This window comes from Onychostruthus taczanowskii, unplaced genomic scaffold (genome assembly GCF_017590055.1).
Source record: "Onychostruthus taczanowskii isolate IOZ18803 unplaced genomic scaffold, ASM1759005v1 scaffold73, whole genome shotgun sequence".
Classification (NCBI taxonomy): Eukaryota; Metazoa; Chordata; class Aves; order Passeriformes; family Passeridae; genus Onychostruthus; species Onychostruthus taczanowskii.
Window position 1 is genome coordinate 2296860 of NW_024505118.1, and position 20562 is coordinate 2317421.

Genomic DNA, 20562 nt, shown 5'->3' on the forward strand with positions numbered 1-20562 from the left:
CGCCACCGCCGCTCACCTCGCGGAGCCGCTGCGCCTGCGCGGGGCGGGCCCGCCCGGCCGCGGTGCTCCCCTCGGCTGTCCCCGGCGCTCCGCGGCTGCACCGCCAGCGTTCCGGCCTGTCTGCGCGCCCACGGCGGGAAGTGCGGCGGGCGGCATTCCGAGCTGTCCCGTATTCCATTCCCGGGGAGCCCCCGGGCACTGAGGGAGCTGCCGGTGGGTGCTGCCGCCGCCCCTGGTGCGGGGCAGGGTCTGGCCCTGCCGCCGCGCTGGGCTGGGGCGTGAGGCAGTCGCCTGGGGCCGAGGGGTTTGCCAGCCCGGCCTGCTGATCTGTGATCTCTCTCTGTCTCCGCTTCCCTCTCCCTCTCTCGCTGTCTTCTCTCCCCTCCCCCCGCTTTTTTCCTTTTAAAAAATTTAATAGCACAGAGAAGTTTCGCTTCTTTCTGGCCCGCAGGTTGCTGTTGTTTGGTGGTGCGTTGTTCTCTTGGTTTTTTTCCCTAACTGTAAGGCTGGGATTTTAGTGGAGACCGTGATCTGTCGCGATGAGTTTTCTGCTGCCCAAACTGACCTGTAAGAGGGAAGTGGATCAGGCAATAAAAAGCGTCGCTGAGAAGGTTTTGGTTCTCCGTTTTGGAAGAGATAATGATGCTGTTTGTCTGCAGCTCGATGATATTGTAAGACTTTTTTTTTTTTTTTTTTTTTTTTTAACGGACCGTGCAAGTAGAGTTGATGCATAGAAGAGAATGTTGCTTTTGCTAAGATAGGCACTCATGAAAAGTTTGGTGACAAGTATAGAATGAAATTACACAATATTTATTAAAAGGTCTGAAAAGTAAGCATCTGTGTTACTATTGTAGTGGCTGAACAAAGTGCTTGTGGTAGACAAGATGGGATAGTCTATAGCTGCTTAAGCTGGTAACACATAAGAAAAACAGGCTTTAACAAGCTTCCACTCTCTTGTCCTCGTGTCTCAGTCTAATTGTCATCTGCCTTTCTCACTCTTTCCAGCTTGCAAAAACAGCCCATGACCTAAGTAAAATGGCAGTCATTTACCTGGTGGATGTGAACGATGTCCCAGTGTACACCCAGTATTTTGACATCAGTTATATTCCATCTACTGTATTTTTCTTCAATGGACAGCACATGAAGGTTGATTATGGGTAAGTCATCCTACCGTTGTCTATTATGTCCATCATAATTATCAGTCTTTTTCTATGTTATCATGTCTGGGGAAAGTCACATTTGAAAACCATAATGTTGCTACCAGCATCTGCACTGAGAATTCTGTAGGAAGCCAGAAGGATGTAAATAAGGAAGTAATTTGAAATATGCTCTGATGCAATAAGTAGGTGAAATATATCTGACTCTGCAAAAAATAGTAAGAAATGGTTGAAATCTTAGACATGACGCTGCACCTGTTAGAGCTTTGGAGGTCACAGCATATTCCTGACTTGGTTATGCTGTTACAAAGTTAGTTCATCCTTTCAGAATGAGCAGATCAGAACTCCTTATCTCATTTGGGCATCTTTTCACATTTTTAGGTGGTGTTTCTCTGAATACTTTAACATTGCAATTCTGCCTTTGTCTTATGCTTATATTTAGGTCTCCAGATCACACCAAATTTGTGGGAAGCTTCAAAACAAAGCAAGACTTTATAGATCTGATTGAAGTGATTTACCGCGGAGCAATGCGGGGAAAGCTCATTGTGAGAAGTCCTATTGATCCCAACAACATTCCTAAATATGACCTTCTCTACCAAGGAATTTAATGGGTTGACCTGAGAAAATAATTACACAAATGGACGATGTGGTAGATCCCTTTTTCCTTTGAGCATTTTTGGCCTCCTCTGACATTGTGGGACAGTTTGAGCATTTATCCTGAAGGATCATATTGGTCTCCTTCTGAAGACAGATATTCTGTCGCCTCGTGCTTCTCTCATGAATAAAGCTACATGCTCATGCACAGAGTTCACAGAAGTGACTGTTCTTTGAGCTGTGTGCTGACCAGCCCTTACAAAACAGGTAGGCTGTGTGCATCCTCAGCTGTGGCATCTCCAGTGCAACCTTCTTCAGGGAACCGAGGCACTCTGTTAGTTGTCTGTTTAGTACCATTTTCATTCAGATGTAATAACATTAAACCTGACATTAATAAAAAAAGCTGTTCTTGTGCTCAAGAACATTCAATTGAATGTGCCTTATAGAATGTTACATTTTACCCATTGCTGCATAACAGGACAGAAGTTTCTTCTGAGAGATGATGACTGATCTGAAATGGATATAAACACAAAGGCAAGTTGATGCTCTCTTCTCTCTGATACCCATTATTACTGTTCAACAGCTTTTTTGACTGAGATTGGAATGCTCTGCGCTTGTAGGAGAAGGTTTTGTCATCCAAAGGATCCTTTTTTGTGGCCATTGAACACTTTTGATTCCCATGGGTTTGAACTGGAAATTAAGAATAATTTTTTTGTTTACATTCACTTTAGAGATTATTTGAACTTCTGCTTGTACACATTGCAAGCCCTGAGTATGTAAATTTAAAAACCGTATTTCCCACCTCTGTCTAAATTTAAACAGCTGAGAGGAAGCAGCAGTGTCATTCCCTTCCATCAGTTTGGTAACTGTAGGTTGCCAGACTAGTGTATCTCTATAGCAGCTCATGTCCAGTGTTCTCACTGGCTTAGCTGGCTTTAAAATGGAAATTGTTTTACCTCCATGTGTCATGTTTGGGGCACACCAGCTCTGACTGGAGGAAAGGTAGTAGTATATACTTCCCTGAAGCATTGTTCAGCTTAACAGTAAATGTTTAAAGGAGGAAGGTGGATGTTCCAGCTCTTGAAAGATTTTAAACAATACGTGGTACATAGGAGGAAACTGATTGTTTAGATGCTTTCGCTATTCCAGATTTGGCCTTATAATGAAGCTAAGCACTTAAGCAAATGTTTTCCTGATAGTTTAGTCTGATTATAGAGTGAAAACTATATAATGTTTATTATAAAAAAAATGATAGATGAGAGTTGGTATACCTTAACATCTTTAATTCAACTTTAAATTTCACAGCTAGCTAAAGGGTTGTGGCTTAAGGCTTTCAACAATGCGTATCTTTCCTAATGGTTAACTTTTGTGTTTTTCTTCTCAAAACCAAACATAGTTTCAAACTTAGAACTGAATTTCTCCATAGTGAGCTGAAAGTGCTTAAGTGACAGAAGGGTGCAGAGGCACCCATGAAAGGAAGAGACCACTATCAAGAACAAACCAGTGTATCTTTACGTATTGCTTCTCTTCTTTCTTGTGCTGCTTCTGGTTGCAACAGGCGAATTCCTCAAGGCTGTTGTGATCTTGGCTTTCAGCATGCCCTTCAGGTACTTAAAGATGGGTTGTAAGCAGCAGGAAGGTGCTAAACCATACTTTTCTGTTCCAGCAGAGAAAGTAGGACAATTTACTCTCATGAGAAAGTGCACAGTTTTATTTAGGGGTTTACTGTTTGACACCCATTCTCGGCAGTTTTTGTGTATCCATTCCTGTATTTCTGGATCATGTCTGCTCTGGTGCTGCATGTTGTGCGTGGAGTCGATGAACGCCACAGAGTACACTTTATTCATCACCTCGCGTTTCCTCTGCACCAGCAGATCAACAAACACCAACCCACCATAGCCATGGGCAATGAAGGCCACATTCCTGGCTGCACTCTTTGCAATGAAATGATCCCATACATACATGGTATGCTCCTCAGGGCTGCTGCTGCCCCTTTTGGGGATCCAGCAGACAGACTGTGTAAAAGTAAGCCCTTCTTCCCTAGCAGAAAATCTCTCCTTTTCAGTGTTCAGGTCAGTGAAGTTGTCATTGGGGTTCAGTACAATCACTTCCCAGTGGCTCTGCAGGGCCATTTTGATGAATGGTATTTGTGTTCCGTGTTTCAGGCCCTCACTGACAATTGCCCGTCGCCCCCACTGTCCAGCACAAAAACCTCCTTGGTCTTGAAGAAAGATAATTAGGGTAGAGGAACTTGTTAATGCATCCTTGCTCATGAAAAAGAAGCTTCTTGGTTCACCCTCTGTAGCGTCAGTAGGAATATAAACCTTCTGCAGCATGCAGACTCTTTCCAGGAGCTCATAAACGTACTGGGTAATAGAATGTCCCAGAACTTCGTAGCGTTTGTGATTCTGCTCATGTCCATTCTTGTAGTAATTGAAAACAAAGCACTCATTTGTATCTAGGTGCCTCAGTTCTCCTTTTATATTGAAGTCATATTTTAGTTCCTCTTGATACTCTGAATCCTCTGTTAGTTTCCTCAAACTGAGTTCACGCTGTATTTGTAACCACTACAAATTAAGAAGACTATTATGTCAAAGTAGTGATAGACCTCCACACAACACCTGTCTACCCACCTCTGTCCCACATGAGAATTTAGATTTAAAAGCTGTTACTAATTAAATACTTGTTGAACCAGAGTATTTCCTGGTGATGTATAGCAAACCAGCTGCTTCTGAAGCCTCTTAGAGATGTCAGTTGTGAAGTTCCAACAGCAGTAACTCCTCTGCATTTATTACACCTTATTTCAGTTTGGTAGTTAAAAATTTGTAAGTAGCATGTTTATTTAAATATCTGTTTAAGGTAGTTTGAATTAAAGGCTTTAAGAAGGAGGCATATGTACATGGTTCATTGTTCACTTGAACAACTTTTATTGTGCTGTCTCCTAGCCGTTATCTTGGAACTCCACTGAGTTTCAAGGCCACCTTTGAAATTCAGGCCTAGGCAGTTGGAAATAGTCCAAGTGTCAGTGGACTGAGTTTTTAAAGAAAATAAGCTGCGCTTACTAAGGACTTCAACCCTCCCATTGCTTGTCTACCAGCATACTCTCCATGTTCTTCTACCTTCAACTGCACTAGAACAGATAATACATGTATGTGTTTGCTTTATGCTAATCACTCTAGTCATTCATCCTTGCAAGCACTTGCCACCTGGAAATACAGGAATGGATGACAGACTAAACTGTGATCCAGGAACAGGAGAAAGGAAAGTCCAGGCAGAAAACTATCATGAGGTTGGACTGAGGTCTCCAATTTCAGATTATCTCTAATGACTGATATGAATTATACCAGAAAGTGGTTTTTGTGCAGCTGAAAAATTAAGCTTATCATAACCTTCTACTTTCCTAGTAATTCTTCAATCTACTACTGACTGTCACTGGCTGTAGAACAGCAAACAGGGTGCAACCTTTGGTGTGGTCAGAATCCTACCTTTACAGGAGTTTAGTCCTAATACAGTAATTTTTTTCCCCTGTAAATGATCTGAATCAAGTTATATTTGGCAAGTTAGACTGCATACCTTTAAGTTTTTGCTGAACTAAAAGAAGTTTTATAGAACACAATTACATTCTGTGTTAAAAGTCACTGTACCATTTGATAAAGCCAATTACTAGGACAAAAAGTGATCTGAATATTTTCATGTAAGCAACTTGATTTGGAACGCAAATCTTGCAAGGAATGCAAGTTTCCTTGAGGTAAGGTGCTTAGCAGATTGAAAATTATTTCTTACACTCCTAAATTAAAAAAACTAACCAAAAAAAACCAAACAAACATTTTTTGCTTTTCAACGTAACAACATCATATGTATTTTCCTTTTGAGTAATCTCCACCGGGCCAGTGTTATTAAGTCCTCTCTTTGTGGTCATTCCTATCTTCTAAATAATAGAGAGCAGGCTAGAAAATTATACTTTCTCCTTTTTTATCTCATATAATCAGTACACATAGAAAAAGGGGGAAAATCATATGCTATGATACATAATCCATTTATTACTAGCTTGCCAGTTTCTTGAAATGGAAACAACACAAAGAAAATGCAAGGGCACCCATTCATCTATGATTTTTTCATTCTGCAGGAAGGCACGAGAGACAAAGGAGATGGGAAAACAGTCTGTTTGCTATACTACTGAAATATGGGCAATTAATGCAAAAGAAGTAATACTTAGTGGGAAAGAAGCTACCCATATGCCAGTTGTTGTTCCCATGAGACAAAGTAGAAGAAAAATGGACATATTTTAAGGAAAGATGTGTGTAAAGAAAGGCAGAAAGCTTTCTGTAAGAATTAGGAATAGGTAAATGCTGTTTTCTCAGAGTGGTATGCTGGGGACCACCTCTCAGTCCCTTTCCCTCCTCACCCCTAAAAGACTGGAGAGACTAATTTCCCAGCATACTCTGACTAGGAGGTTACTATTCTTTTACTTCACCTACTAACAGCAACATTGCTTTTTCAGCTCCAAAACAAGGATATGTGATTCAGAATTAAACTCTGAACATCTATTTTACAAAGCATTGTGAAGGGTTGCTGAAGATTTCAGGAGGCAGAAAAAAACCAAACAAACACAGTTTTACAGTGTTTGTAAGGTACACATATGACTTTCCTACCTAAAATTGCCTTCAGGATGCAAAATGAAAAGTTTTGAGACAATTAATGATTGGTTATCACTTTGGACTTTAATTAAATAGCAGCTTAAATTATATACTTGTTAGTTCAGAGGACTGATTTTATTGTAGTAACACAATTAATTATGGAATTAAAAAGTAGCAATTACAGGTTGTTCCAGATACAGCTGCATAATGCATGCACTTCTTTGGTGTAAGCCTGCATTCTAAATCAGCATTGATAGCGAGCTGTACTTCACTGTCTATATATAAATGTAATGTTCAAGGTTGTATATGCTGGCAGCCTTTACAGTTGCTACCTTAGTTTAAAAATTTGCTTTTGGGGAAAAATAATCCCTCTTTCCTTTCCTCCCACTTTTCTATTCAGATTCTAAAATGCTTCAGATGTAAATTCAGCTGGTGCTTGTTGCAGTATTTGGCATATTGTAAACACCACTGCAGTATAAGTACTACGTAAGATCCATAAAGATTGCTTTGTTTTCCATTTAAAACCACTTCATTCCAGTAAAGCCCAATATTACCGTATGCTCTTCTGTCATCATCATAGATGGAAATCTTTTTCACTCTGGGACTGTAGACAAGTCCTCTGCATGAAAAAAATAAACCAAATCATGGTTTCAGTTTTCATTACTTTACGTACTGGGGTGTGTATCTACAAGATCTATCAGTAGCTGATAGTTTGTGGCCACGTAAAATGCACCCGATAGTTCCAAGTTACAAACTAACCTCTCTTGTTGGTAATTCACACCGGAGAGAAAGCTAAAGCTAAACCTCGAGTATGAAACGAAATAGTCGTCCACACCAGTTTTAATTCCCACTACCAAGAAGAAAACAAAGCAGAAAGCACCACACAAAACTTACAATTTTGAAGCTGCCCTGAAAAAAAACACAGCAAAAAATCCCCAATCAACAAATCTTCCTCTCCCCTTGGCTGCAGGAGGATTTCTAAGGGCAGCGGCTGCAAACCGCGGCCAGCCGGGGTTATGAGGGCGCTCCCCGGCTGTGCCTGTCCCCCGTCAGGGGATTCATTTGGCGGGGTCTGGCTGGCAGCTGAGGGAAACGTCATTAGCAAGGTACAACTTAAACCTGGGCCGGCCCGGGTTCATTATAGCTTCTTTACAGGTAACACGGTTTTCTCGGCTCTTTAGTGGCTTTCAGCGGGTCAGTGCCGAGCTCACCCCGAGCAGGTTAAAGCTCGGAGGGCCTGAGGGCGGGTGGCGGCTCCGGCACGGCGGGGCGGTGCCCGGCCCGGAAGTACCCGGGGAAGCTGCGCAGGACGGCGGCGGGGCGGCCCGGCCCGGGTTAACAGCTCTGGTGGTGGCGGTGAGTGTTTGTGCTGCCGCTGGGGCCGTTCGCTCCCTCCCGCTGCCGGCCCTTCGGCGGGGCAGGGGGTGGGAGGAGGGCAGGGCCGCAGCCGGCCGGCAGCGTTTCGGGGGGGCTCGTGCGGCCGCGGTGTCCGCCGCGAACGAGCGGAGCCGGCAGCGCGGCTGAGCGGAGGGCACCGAGGGACGGAGGGAGGGCTGGTGGCGGCGTTGCTGCGACTCTGGGAGAAGGCTGAGGAGAGAGTGTAGAAAGGTGGAATTGCTGGCTCAGGCCCTTGGGGTTTGCGGGTTTGTCAGAGGGAAGCTGTTCCCCTCCTAGCGGGGGGAGCCGGAGCTGCGGAGCTCGGGCAGCCCCGTGCCGGGGCCGGGCTCCTGCGGTGACAGCCCGCACGCTGCCGCTCCGGCTGCTGCCCGCTCCCCCGAGCTGCCAGGCCGCCCCCTTCGGCCGCTCCTCCTCGTCGCAGGCGTCGGAACGGGCGGTACTTTGGCTTTTCTTTATCGGTCTGTTCCCCACCCTGGGGGACTATGGCTCTAAGCTAAAAAAACCTCTGAGATAAGTACAAGTCCCCGAACTTGGCTTCTCGAGAGACTCCAAACTAGCTGTAATCTTTCGAGGTCTTATGCCAGAGTCGTATAAAATATGTATAAAGAGAATACCTATAAATGCTGAAATTTATAGGTATTCTCCAAGGCTGTGTTCTTCTAGTGATGAAATTTATAGGTTTAACAGGAATCCTTGGCTATTATTTATTCTTGGAGCCCTTGCAGTGGTACAGATGTCTTCTTTTTCTCCTTTTCACTCTAAGTGTGAACTGCTTATTAGTTGTGTGCCTGCTGCAAGGAGTTAATCAGTAAATGTCACAGCTAAGGATAAATTCTAGGACAATTTCATTAACAATTTAGTCTATACTGACAATCCAGAGCCTTACCCAGGTGTGTTACTTTTTACCAATGCCTGTAAGTGACAGGGCAAGACGGAATGGTCATAAATTGAGAGTAGGTGTAGATTGGACATGAGGAAGAATTATTTTTTACAGTGAGAATGGTGACACTAGAACAGGTTGCCCAGAGAAGCAGTGGATGCCCCATCCGTGGGACTGTTCAAGGTCAGGTTGAATAGGCTTTGAGCAACATGATAGTTGAAAGATGTCCCTGCCCATGGCAAGAGGGCTGGACTATAAAATCTTTTTAATTCCCCATCCAACTCAAGTCATGTTATGATTGTGGTTTTTTTGTTCTACATTGCTCAGAATTAATTTTCTTGTTCTTTCTTAGTGCCTGCTACTGTGGTTCTACTTGCCTCTTAATCAATAAACCAGAAATTGTTAAGTTTCTTTTTTTTTTTTCCCCTTTGTATTTTTTTCCAGTAGACAAAACCATGTCAGGAAGAACATCATCTTCAAGTCACGCTGGTGTAAGTGTTCCTGAAATTTTCAACATTTTATTTTGAGGCTGTGGGTATCCTAGGGTGTACTAATGTGTTTGCACAACCAAATTCATTCTTCACTTTGTTGGAACATGCTTTCTTGGGAAACTGTTGTTGTGGTAGCAGTCAATACTAATGTCTACTGTTGTACATTTATTAATACATTATAGGCTTAGCATTTGATTACACATAAACAGGGTGTTTTCCAAGTTATTTTAAGACCTAGACTAACACCTAAAATTTTAGAGTAATTTGAAGTAAGTAGAACCCCTGCAAAACTGTGTAAAAGTTGGGTGTCTGTAGAGATGTACTCAGAGGCTTATTACGCTGGTGTGGTCTGGTCTTTTTCCTAAAATATCCCTGTTAGAAGCAGTTTCTAGCAGTGGGAGTACTGGTGAGAACAAATGGTAGACATAGGAACAGGTATGCTTGGGTGAGGTCTGGGTGATCTACTGGTTTAGAAATAAGCTGTTTCCAGCACTGTGTTTATGCACTTTCTCTGGCCCTTACTTTTACAGGTGGGAACCTTCGGGAAAGTATTGCTGATTTAGATGAGTCTGCCGAGTGCGTATGCACATGTATGTGTAGAGTTAGTCACTTTGAATTTGGGAAAAGCTGAGGCAACTGCATACCTTGTGTTTAGCATAGATTCAGACCTCTCTTTGCCCGTTGACTTTGTGCTTGCTCTGTAAGTTAATTGTGGGTGCTGTAAACCAGCATCTTCTTAATGAGTGCAAGCATTGGGAAGATGCTGTGTGGTGAGCTGGAAATGTTGCTGGCTAATGTACCTTGTGCTTTTTATCCCTTTCTGTCAGTTGTCTCTTTACTGAGTCTGACTTTATCTGTACGTAGTGTTGTCTGTTACATCATTAGAGAAGTTACAGAATCTCTTTAATTTCAAATGTATGTTAAAATTCTAGATAACTGTGTGTTCTTTGGAATCTCATAACAGAAGCTGCTAGTCAGGCAGCAGGTGGTCTGAAGTAAGAAATCTGTTCCTAGCCCTTACAATGCATATCAGAAATATGCATTCTGACTGATAAACATGTTTATAGGCCGCTTCTAAAACAAAACCAACCAAACAAATTTAAAACAATCTACTTGTAGAAGCTGCTGGATAAGAAAATGTTTCAATCCTTCCATGTTGATTGAAAAGGAAGGTGCTTGTCTGAGAAGTTATTGCCTGTGTGTAACATCTGTATCCTTTAGAGTTTGAGGAATCTGATATTAAAGGAGTGTTTAGTGTAGTGTTTGACCATCAAAGGAAGCCTGAGACACAGTATAGAAATTTGAGTCTAATTACAAAAAAACTTTAATCTTAGATTCAAAGAAGTTTAGAGGAGTAAAAGCACTCACAATTCAGACTGAAGGACTGAAATATTATCTCATTAAGGTGCAGCATGCTTCCTTATGGTCTGTCTGAAGGACTACCTGCTGATCTAATGAATGCAGTTAAAGTGCTAATAATTAGGTTGTTAGAGTCACTGTTCTGGAATCCCTGCTTGTAATTTCATGTTACAATGCAAGGCATCTGGTGGCTTGCAAATCGAGTTCATAGGATGCTTTACGGTGTCCATCATATGGAGTAGCTTCAGCTTTTTCCTGCCCGAGCTAGATTCAGTTGTCTGAGAGGTGTAAATGTTGCATTCCTTCTCTGATACGTTCTCATCTGGTTGTATTTGCAATGTAAGGTTTTGCTTCTCAGGATGCCTGGAGCAGTAACAATGCTTGCACCTTTATTCTTTCAGTTGACATTTTAACTGGTTTAATTAGCTGATAGGAAATATCATCCTGTTTCCTTGTCTTATGAACTAGTACAAATTTATTTTGATTATTGTTCGATTTTCAATGAACAAACCTTCTTTTCTACATATAATTTTTTTCTGAACTGGTGAATTCATGTGGATTACTAACTGCTTTCTCTTTCAATAATTACTTTCAAAATGCTGTCTCCATTTTTGTGGGAGTTGGCAATGACAATAGCTGACACCATTCTGAGAACATTAAAGTCTAATGCCAAATTATCATACCAAAATACTTGTACTATTATAAGATGTAATTGTTCTTCATCCTGAGTTTTTCCTTTTGAGAAAGCAAACCTGATCATGACATTCAATTATTTCGTTTTCTCTTTATCATTCTCTAAGCTGAGACAGTTAAACTAGAGTGTAAACAAACTAGAATGAACCAAGAAGACTGTGCCAGTGGATTGGTTGTCACTTTTTTGTCACCTTGGAAGGTGTAAAGTTAATGAAATGGAACTTTTTCAGATGGTTTCATGTGTTAAAACTAGCTCATTGTGTGATATGACACATGATTTGGGATAAGGCATTAATGAAGAATGCATTTCAAGTAAAGTCACAAGTCAGGGCTTCCCTTACAACTTTATTTTGCCCAGTTAAGACAACATTGTACATGGAGGTATGTCAGCTCATAGCACCAGTGGATAATTTAGTTTTACCATGTGTAACATCATCTATTTTCAGTTTCGTATACCAAAGAAGAAAACAAACACCAAGTCAGAGGATGTCCAAGTTCAGTCCCCTTTGGCAAGGCTCCCAGGCTCCCACCATTGTGACTACCCTTTAAAAGAGGTAAAGAGAAGTTCTTCAGAGTGTAAAGCGTGTAGGAGAATGTTACATGAGGTTTTGGTTTAGTTTTGGAGGCTGTTTTTTTTCAAGACCAAGTGCTGCCTTGTCACCACTAACTAACCAGACTGTCTTGAGAGAGGCAAGTGTGTAAGTCTGAAATCTGTTTGCAAGCATATATTTACAGGAATGGGAGTCTTAGTGCCATGTTTCCTAAATCATTGAAAAGCAGTTTATCTTTGGGTGTAGTTTGAAACTGTCTTGAAAATCATTGATTTAAATGTAAATATGATATTTATTTTTTTTTAGTTGATTGTCTTCTGACTGCTGAACTTTTGGGTTATATTCAGATCACTTACCAAACTTTTTACTATATGATAATAACATTTACATTGAGTTTTTCAGTTATCCAAGAACTTAAGCTTTTAAGAGACTATATGAAGCACTCTATGCCTCTTGACAGAAATTTAGGTGCTGATACAGAAATAACTGTATTAAGACCAAAAGACTGTAAGAGTCTTATGGCACTTATCATAACTGAGTGTCTGGATCATCTCAGTCACATATAGAAGCAAATATTTACCTCTATAAATCTTTTCAAAATTTCATAAGCATTTCAATTGTCAAGTGTTGGAAACCAATTTTGCTGCTCGTTTCCTTCAGCTCAGCATCCAGAGTTTGTTGCTGGCTTTAGTACTTTCAGAATCATGGGCCTGGACAAACAGACCTCCTCTCCCTCAGAGGAGTTGAAAGGTGTAGTGAGGGAAGGTAGGAATTTTTCTTGACTTACAGTAGCAGTGGTAATGTGGCCCAAGTCTCTTGGTAGGCCGGGTCATTTGAGAATGCTGCAGTAGAAACTCGCTGTGGGGTTGTGTTCTGTACTGGTAATGCTTTCAGTGAGCAGAGCCTCCAGTTGCAGTCAGGTTTTTGAACTGGGAGGTAGTGTCTCCTGTGTCTACAAGAAGCAACCTGTTGGGCAGCACTTGTGTGGAATTCTTCCTGTATTTCTCTCTGCCTCTATAAAAATTATGATTTGAATGGTGAATTGAAAAATACTTTATTTCCTTGTTATTTCCTGGATGTTGTCTAATTTTCCATTTCTTATTTTTCCTACCTATGTCTGTACATATTTCAAACTTTCCCATGTATCGGGGGATTTCAAATGCTTTAAACACTGCCTAGTTTTTATGTTCTACTTTAAGAAACTTGGTTGTGAGTTGTCAGAGTTTGCACCTTGCTGTTTGAGAAACTTTGTGCGGTTTTCAGTGATTTGGATCTAAGGGTCTCTCCCGTACTTGAACACCAGTGGTATGAGCTGAGCTGGATGGTGTTTGAAGGCAGGAAGAGGGGAGAGCCCAGTCAAGTCGATTTCTTGCTGCCAACTTTAATAATGGGTTGTTTTGCATTAAAGTTAGTCCCTATGGTAGTGGAAAGTTTGATTTGGGATGCACCTTTCAGACTTCAATAAAGTTTGTAGAATATGCATGGGCATGAACTTTTCAGATGCCCTTTCAAACCACACTTAGTCAAAAATGAAGATAAGTTTGTCTGCTTTCAGCCTGAGTGCCATAATTTTCAAGCATCTCTTGGGTTTATTATATTTTGAATTTTAAGAAATTAGGAAGATTAGAAGGAGGGTTGGAGGGCTGGATGTTTCTGGAATTGCTGCAGTAACTATGTTTTGGTGGGGCTTCTTTTATTTAATTTGAAAATATAAGTACTTTCTGGTAAGGTAAGGGAATGTGGAAAAAAATTAAGTCTTGCTGTTCTGGGGTTTGCCACCTAAGTTCCAAACCTTCAAATTGCCTTTCCTTCTCAGAATTTTATGTTTTATAGCAATATTGTAACCTGCAGAATTTGCCTAAGTGCACTGCGTTAGCCTTTACTTTCTGAATCTTGTGTATTTGTGATTATGTGGAACAGGCCTAATATTTAAGTCTATGTTTGGTATAGTCCCTCTTGAAATTGGGAAACAATGGAATTGTCCTGTATATTTCTTCAGGAGAAAAACGTTCTGTTCAAGATCAGGTGGTATGTGGATTCTTTAAATCAAGCAAATTAATTATTTGCAAAATTGCTATGTATGCTCTTCATAACTTTGATATATTTGGTCAGTTGCATTGTTTCAGTGTCCCATTTTTCTAGTGCATTATCCATTAAGACATAATCAGGTTTTTTGAAATCTGGCAATTTTGTTTTTTTTCAGTGGAGATTAAGTGCCAACAACAGAAAGCCTTCCACAAAAGGAAAAAGGCAAAAAGATTGCAACAGACACAGCTCTAATGATGAAGAATCAATTGGGTAAGAAACCATCTCAAAATTACTTTATCTCTGTTTGCATATTCAGGGTTTCACAGTCTTTCTTGAAGATGAGGGTCTCTGGTCTCTAGCTAATTATTTGTGTCATGCAGAGATGGTTTTCAAGCTGTTGGGTGGCTCTCCTTCAGAGAATCATGCTTCAGTGGTCTAATGGCAGCTGTAACTTTTCCTTTGTGTAATCTCAGCATAGCACCTGACATTAGAGTGAGAGTGCTTACTAGAGGAATTACTGCTTGTTAACGTGCTTGGAGTCCTGAAAGGTGTTCATTACTCCTTAAGTGTAAACTCATTCTAGCCCTAGATATCTTTAGATATGTAAGAAGCTTCCCAGAATTTTTTCTCATTCTTTTTTTTTTGTTCTGTAGCCCACAATCATTAGCCTAAGCTTTACCAACTCTTTAAAACAATTAAAATATCCCTTAAACAATGTGGTGATTAGTAGTGGAAGGAAGGACAAAAAAAGAGCTTTTTCATCACTGATCTACTGTCAAGGCACTTAATTACTTAAGACTGCTGATATGCTACTTCTTTCTCTGTTGCCAAGAGCAAATGTCTTGGTTTCTTTGAGATTATGGCAAATTATTGATATGCTTTTATAAGATAAAATCATCATTTTCAGAGTTGTCAGCTAGGTAAATGTTTTATCCAAGAAAATTTTGAAGCTGTAATTTCTGCAGTTGACAAATGGAAATAAAAATGCAGGACTAGATTTATTAGCAGGAGCTGGGAAACAATGACATTGTGACAAAATGAATATGTTTGTTATAATGAAATAGTTGTTATTCCCCAAGTCACTTAATTCTAAATAAATGAATAAGCATTTTCTGCTCCTGTTTTCTGACTGCAACTGAACTTGCCCATAAGTGGTTTCTTATCGGGAGAAGCTGTTAAAAACAAAGTGCACAGGTAAAGAAAATGCAGGTTATTTTGACACTGCTGAGTTCTGTAGGTTTGTGGTTTATGAATAGCCATTGTTTAGCCTGGTCTGTATATTCAGAATGCTTCAAAGTGTTTCAGGGAAGAACTGAAATTGTAAAAGATGCTGAGTTTATTTTTCATACCTCCTCAGAAGCATAGCTGTCAGTTTACATGCACTTGCATCAGAAAGCTTCTGTCAGTAACTTTTAACTGAGGGAACAGCTCACAGGGTAAACCTAACAGAATTTAATTGCAGTTTCCTGAATTTTATTTGTTTTTATATCATTGATATGTGACATCAAGCTGTCAATCTCTAAAAGTCTTTCAGTAAACTTTGAACTGATCTTTAAACATTGAGAAGTTTGGTTTCTTTAAAGCTACCTTTAGATCTGTTGTGTATTAATTTTCTGTTTATTTCAATATGTAAGACACTTTCAAATAGCCTTTATAGGTGTTCCGTAATTTTTACACAAATTGTTACCAGCACAATAGTGAGAAATCATTTAGACTGCAAAGAGACAGCAAGTATTTAGATATTAAACATGTACATTTTTCAGTTCCTTGAAAAAAGATGTGTTTCTAGAGACTAGCTGGAGCCTCTCTGTAGAGTACATTTGCTCTCCTGTCTGCAATGCAGCTTGTACTAAGTGTTCCACTTGGGTGCTCAGTGTTTCTCAGTAAGTCACATCAACCTGGGGACTCCATTGCGTAATAAGTGCAAAGAGCACACAGGTTCTGAAGAAGTGGTGTTTGTTGAGCAAGATTCTGAGAACTGACAAAACTATAAAGAGGAAAGAGTCAAGTTGTGTGCTGCAAGTCTTTCTGATGCAACACTTTTTATTCCCAGTGAGGAATTTTTCATTTGCATTACAAAGTAGGAAATAAGTCTTAATTACAAATTCCTATTAGCTCCTGGTATTGTAAAAGCAATCTACTTTATTGATAGGAGCCAATCTCAGATGTTTAGGGAGATGTGTTTCATCTGAAGTGTTGCTTCAGGACTGTTACTGCCACCTAATTTTAGTCATAAAGAACAAAGTAGATGTATTAGCACAAACCTACATCTTCACATGGCTTTTGTATCTTCTGGATTACAAAACTTGGTAGTCAATTGCTTCTGTCAGCTGTGCTGTGGTGTGAGATCCTGGGGTCTGTAGCAGCAACTGCAGCTGCTCTCACTTGTACACCTCTGCTCCTGGGCTTGTGAAAGGTGAGTGTCAGGGTGTTTGTGATCCCAGAGGGGGCTCCTGGGGTAGGTTAGTTCCTTAGTTAGGGGGGAGAGTGGAAGGAGTACTTAAATAAGATGTGTGCAGTTCCTTCAGGTCAAATGAAATTTGACATTTCTTTAAATGTTCATTGAAATACCTGTTATGGCTGAATCAGGTACTGACCCCGTAGCAGTCAGGTTTTTGTGGCAATCATTTACTTACTGGTCCTCCTTGCCCTGACGAGTGCATCTGGTCAGTAATAAGCTCCAAGTCCAGCAAAGCAAGATTTGTAGGGATGTTGGTGTTTGTGAGTCGCTGATTTCTGATCAGTTGGTGAAAGGTGGGGACCTTGAAGCTGAAGGAGGACAATCAAAAGGTTTCCTCATAACAGAGTGTTGTCAGTGAATGTATCAATCAGAGATTCCCGTTAATGATAATGTATCATGTTATTCCTTTGGGCTCAGAAAGGTCAAGGAGCTCCTGGGCTGTGCATGTGCTGCAGAAGCTCAGATAGCTGAATACACATCAGGTCTATCAGTGGCATTATTCTGTAAACACAGGACAGACCCTCAGCTTGTAGACCTCAGAGAGCTGAGGGAACAACCCTCAAACCATACGTGACATCCCCTGCCAAAATATTTCTGAGAACTTGGGTTTGTTAGTAAAAGAATATAGCCATGAAGACAGTGGTGTAGACAATTAATAGTAATTTAGTCCCAAATGAGCCAATAGTCTCCTTGCTTCATTTTGATCACTTTCTAATACAAATTGGAATGAATTGGAGATAGCAGTTCCAGCACTGGTGTGTGTACAGAGTATGGTCATTAGGTAGAAAACTACATCAAGTAGCTGTGACTGTTGTGTGAAATAGAGATCAAACATTTTTCCCCAAAGAGGTATAAACAATAACTTTTGTTCCTGTGGTTTATAAGGTAGGATAATTGTTTTATTGCCTGGGACAAGCAATATGAGACTTGTCAGGAGCAGCTAACGGCATTTTTCATAATATATTTTTTGTTTATTCCATCATTACATGCATAACTATGTTTTCATTACCTTTGCTTTTGTAATTTTTTTTTCAGTTTTGGGGAGGTAGATGCGAGACTATGATAGGTACTTGTTTTAGAAAGAGAAATAATTGTCTTTGGTTTTCTTTCACCAAGATGCCTCCAGTGTTACTGTTATGCAAATTACTTGCTGGGTCTGCTTGTGGGACTTGCTTTTAACATATACTTTGCTTTTTTTCTGTTTGACAATTACTTTAATCTTTTGAAATGTCTTTTCCTTGAGTTGCTCACTTTATTCTGTGGACAATTTAACAGATAATTTAGGGATCTGTGTCCCAACCATTGTTTACAGATGTATGGGCTAGCTTAGGTTTAGACGTTTTGCTGAATCTGTTGTACTCCCAGTCTTAGTGACATGATTTGCAAGAAACACTGCCAGAGGCCATACTCCTTTTAGAAAGGGAAGCCATTGAAAGCTCTTATGCTCCTCTTCTGCTCTGAAGGTTTGGTCATAACTAGTTCAAAAACTTCAGTCAAAATCTGGTGCAAGGTATGAAGTGATGCCTTGGCCTGGTGCTGACGAGTGTATACCATTGACTTCCTGGTTTGTTGAAGGTTCCTCTCCTTTGCACAGAATTCCAGTTCAAAGCTTGCTTCATGGTATGTGTGTGTGCTTGAAATTATAAGATCATTTTTGCTAAAGTACTTGCCTGAAAATCTATAAACCCTATTTAAATCAAGAGAATGGGGAACATTACAAATTCAGTTCCAAGTAGCAATCAGTAGACCAAATTACATAGGAACTTGGAGCCTGTTAAGGTCTAGCCTGATGGGTGAGCAAGGGATGTCAGATCTGGATTTTGAAGGTGGCCAACAAACTGTAGGTTGTGAAATTCTGATTCCGACTCCTTTGCCTCCTGCTGTGGACTTTTTCTGTCATTATGTTGTTTAAACACTCAACATTGGAATATTTTCTGGTATCTTTACAAGTCTTGATCACACATGGTCACAGTGTCTTTGTTTTAATTATGTGCTCCCACTGGACTAATTAACTTGCTGTTTGAGCCTAAATTTAGTAAAATTTCATTGTGATCTCATGTGTTTGAGAAATAAAAAGGAAAAAATACATAATTTCTGTGAGGTGGAACAATGAAAACTGAAAGAATTGAGATCTGGGAAATTGATAGCCTTGGTTTGGTTTTACTCAGGAGAGCTGAAGTGTTCCATAGAGAATAGCACATTTATGTTGTCTCATGATCCCCTGCAATAATGGTTTTAAAACACATTTTTCAAGAAGAAGCAATTTTCTGGTTCACATCTGCATATTGCTAGGGCTTACTTCTATGACTGTTTTCTATTTGGAGGAAAAAACATAATTTAGTTACTTTAAGGTTTGTTTTTTAATTTTGAGTCCTTTTGGAGGAGGAGGGGAAATAGCTTAGTCTTTCATTGTATCGTGTGTTCTGGCATCCCAAGAGCTGAAGTGACGTCAGTTCTTTAGTCTTCAGTAACTGGCCCTATAAAGTAGTTTGGGTGCCTCTTGTTTTTAGGGAAGAATTTTAAAGCACAAGAGTGAATGTCTAGTTTCAAAAGATAGAATTCACAAAGAAAATTTGTACAAGTTATCTTGAAATTTTCCTTAATTGCTTCAGTTTCTGTAAATTTTCTTAACACCCTAATAAGTTCTTGTGTAGCTGAATTTTTTAACTGATCATGTTTCTTAAATATATATGTATATATTCTAATTCCTTAGGTACTGCTTATTTATTTCTTATTTCTGATATACATTACAGTGGACAAACAACAAATGATGTAGAAGTTTGGTTGCTGTAAGCTCTTCTGAGGTATTGAACTGTGGTTTCATGTGTGAGCTCAACATTGGAGAAGTCCAGAAGAAAGCCAGAACTTCTGATTTAGTGGGGATTTCTATAGGAAAATAAGTCTCTTGCTTCCTGTGCTGAATCAAGAACACTTGCTAGATTGAGATGTGCTCACTAAGCTGCTACAGTTGAGCTCCACCATTTAAGACATTAATGTTACTAAACTGACCCCCAGGACCTGTGTTCACTTTGTAAGCTTTTCAGTAATTAAAGCCTATCTGGAAATGAAACTCCAGTCTCTGGATCCTTAGAGTTTTGACAAGCCTCTCTGACATCTACAGTATTTGAGGCATGTTCTTGGAACACTTTTTTGCATTAGCATTCATAGACTGTATACAGAACTAGGTGAAAGAAAAGAAAGGGCAAAGCCTTTTCCAGATAATGCATAAAACATTCTGGAGCACTACTGTGCTTTAGATTAGTATTCAAGTGAGACTGTCTTTGCCCATGTGACTTTTTACTGCCTTCTCAGAGCCAATGTTTCACTTGATAAACCCTGGATTATTTATCCAACAGCTAATTAGGACCAATCTGTTACATAACACTTTGCCCTGTGTCCATGTCTTTGGCATCAGAGTGCCTTAAGTGAGTTGTGGGGTTCTTTTTTATTGGTGCCTTTTCTTTGTCTTTTGAGATAAAGCCTTAGCTCTTTTCTATCAGTTTTTATTTGGCAAACTTCTGATAGAAGTTCAGAGATGAAAGGAAACTGCCTTCACTTGAGCTTAAGCTACTTAGGTTTGAAAAAGAGCCATTTAGGTTTATTGTGCGTTGTCTAGATAGAGGTCTCTAAAGTGTGGTATGTACAAGACAATTCACTGGGATACAGGAAGGAAATATTTTCGTACAATTACTAAATGTTTATATTGTCTTTATTGTGTTCCTTTTTAAATCTCAATTTCTGTGCTTTGTAATCATGGAATTGAGGTTGGAAAAGACCTTTAAGATCAACCTGTCACTAGCACCTCTCTGTAGATTTTAATTAAATGAACTTTGTAGAAGGTACGTGCTCAAAATACTTACTGCTGTTAGGGATGTGTGGTTAAAACATTTTGGAGACTGCTGGTCTTGGAAAGGCGTAGCAGAGCTCTAGGAGAAAGCAGCTTGTGGCATGCACGTTATGGCATTCAGGGCTGCAGTGATCTCATCAGGTTGACAGCCATCCACAGCTTATGGGCAGGTTGTCCAAGCTGTGGATAGGAACATTTGTCTTTTCAGGTTCAGTGAGGGATTATGTGTCTTGTGAATATGCTAAATAACTAGGGAGAGGAAATCTCAATGTCAAGATTGAAAGAGAAAAATAAAAGGCTTATGTGGAACGTCTGCCCCCAGTTCATTGTGTTTCACTAGCATGGCAGTTCCAGACCTTATTTTAGGTTCAAGCATGTCTGTTCTTCAGCAACAAAAGTTTCCATGCCATACCTGCATTTGCCACTAGGTACCATGTAACCAGACTGCTGAGCTGAAGGCAGCATG

At 40.2% G+C, this 20562-nt stretch overlaps 3 protein-coding genes across 17 annotated transcripts in view; 2 read left to right on the plus strand and 1 right to left on the minus strand.

The window, feature by feature from the left end:
* The first annotated feature begins 43 nt into the window (after positions 1 to 43).
* TXNL4B (thioredoxin like 4B) lies at positions 44 to 2170 on the plus strand. 3 transcript variants are annotated; one of them, XM_041422375.1, is made up of 4 exons: positions 44 to 213; positions 419 to 671; positions 1006 to 1157; positions 1600 to 2170. In XM_041422375.1, the coding sequence occupies exons 2-4, from the start codon at positions 540 to 542 to the stop codon at positions 1763 to 1765; spliced, it is 450 nt and encodes a 149-aa protein (XP_041278309.1). In that variant the 5' UTR covers positions 44 to 213; positions 419 to 539; the 3' UTR covers positions 1766 to 2170. The 3 variants fall into 3 exon arrangements, with proteins under 3 accessions (XP_041278309.1, XP_041278308.1, XP_041278310.1); XM_041422374.1 differs by having other exon boundaries at positions 452 to 671; XM_041422376.1 differs by having other exon boundaries at positions 519 to 671.
* A 756-nt stretch (positions 2171 to 2926) lies between these two features.
* On the minus strand, positions 2927 to 7421 carry LOC121345442 (putative protein FAM172B). Of its 3 annotated transcripts, none has more exons than XM_041422372.1 (3): positions 7283 to 7421; positions 6943 to 7007; positions 2927 to 4174 (listed from the first exon to the last, which is right to left on the minus strand). In XM_041422372.1, the coding sequence occupies exons 2-3, from the start codon at positions 6964 to 6966 to the stop codon at positions 3263 to 3265; spliced, it is 936 nt and encodes a 311-aa protein (XP_041278306.1). In that variant the 5' UTR covers positions 6967 to 7007; positions 7283 to 7421; the 3' UTR covers positions 2927 to 3262. The 3 variants fall into 3 exon arrangements, with proteins under 3 accessions (XP_041278306.1, XP_041278305.1, XP_041278304.1); XM_041422371.1 differs by having other exon boundaries at positions 2927 to 4303; XM_041422370.1 differs by having other exon boundaries at positions 2927 to 4318.
* Positions 7422 to 7668: 247 nt separating this feature from the next.
* The window catches only part of SENP7 (SUMO specific peptidase 7), a 44168-nt gene continuing 31274 nt past the window's right edge, over positions 7669 to 20562 (plus strand). For 5 of the 11 annotated variants that reach the window (XM_041422358.1, XM_041422361.1, XM_041422364.1 and 2 more), the window contains exons 1-4: positions 7669 to 7744; positions 9111 to 9157; positions 11656 to 11763; positions 13964 to 14058. In XM_041422358.1, coding sequence (XP_041278292.1) covers positions 9122 to 9157; positions 11656 to 11763; positions 13964 to 14058 — 239 coding nt within the window. In that variant the 5' untranslated portion in view covers positions 7669 to 7744; positions 9111 to 9121. Of the gene's footprint in view, positions 7745 to 9110; positions 9158 to 9705; positions 9748 to 11655; positions 11764 to 13963; positions 14059 to 20562 lie in introns of those variants that run through there. The other 6 variants (XM_041422359.1, XM_041422362.1, XM_041422365.1 and 3 more) reach the window with 6 other exon arrangements.

Coding starts and splice junctions, on each gene's coding strand:
- TXNL4B (XM_041422375.1), top strand. CDS start 540: ATGAGTTTTCTGCTGCCCAAACTGACCTGTAAGAGGGAAGTGGATCAG. Junction 672..1,005: donor GTCTGCAGCTCGATGATATT/GTAAGACTTTTT, acceptor CACTCTTTCCAG/CTTGCAAAAACAGCCCATGA. Junction 1,158..1,599: donor CACATGAAGGTTGATTATGG/GTAAGTCATCCT, acceptor GCTTATATTTAG/GTCTCCAGATCACACCAAAT.
- LOC121345442 (XM_041422370.1), bottom strand. CDS start 6,966: ATGATGATGACAGAAGAGCATACG. Junction 4,319..6,942: donor TGATGACAGAAGAGCATACG/GTAATATTGGGC, acceptor CTTAATTTGTAG/TGGTTACAAATACAGCGTGA.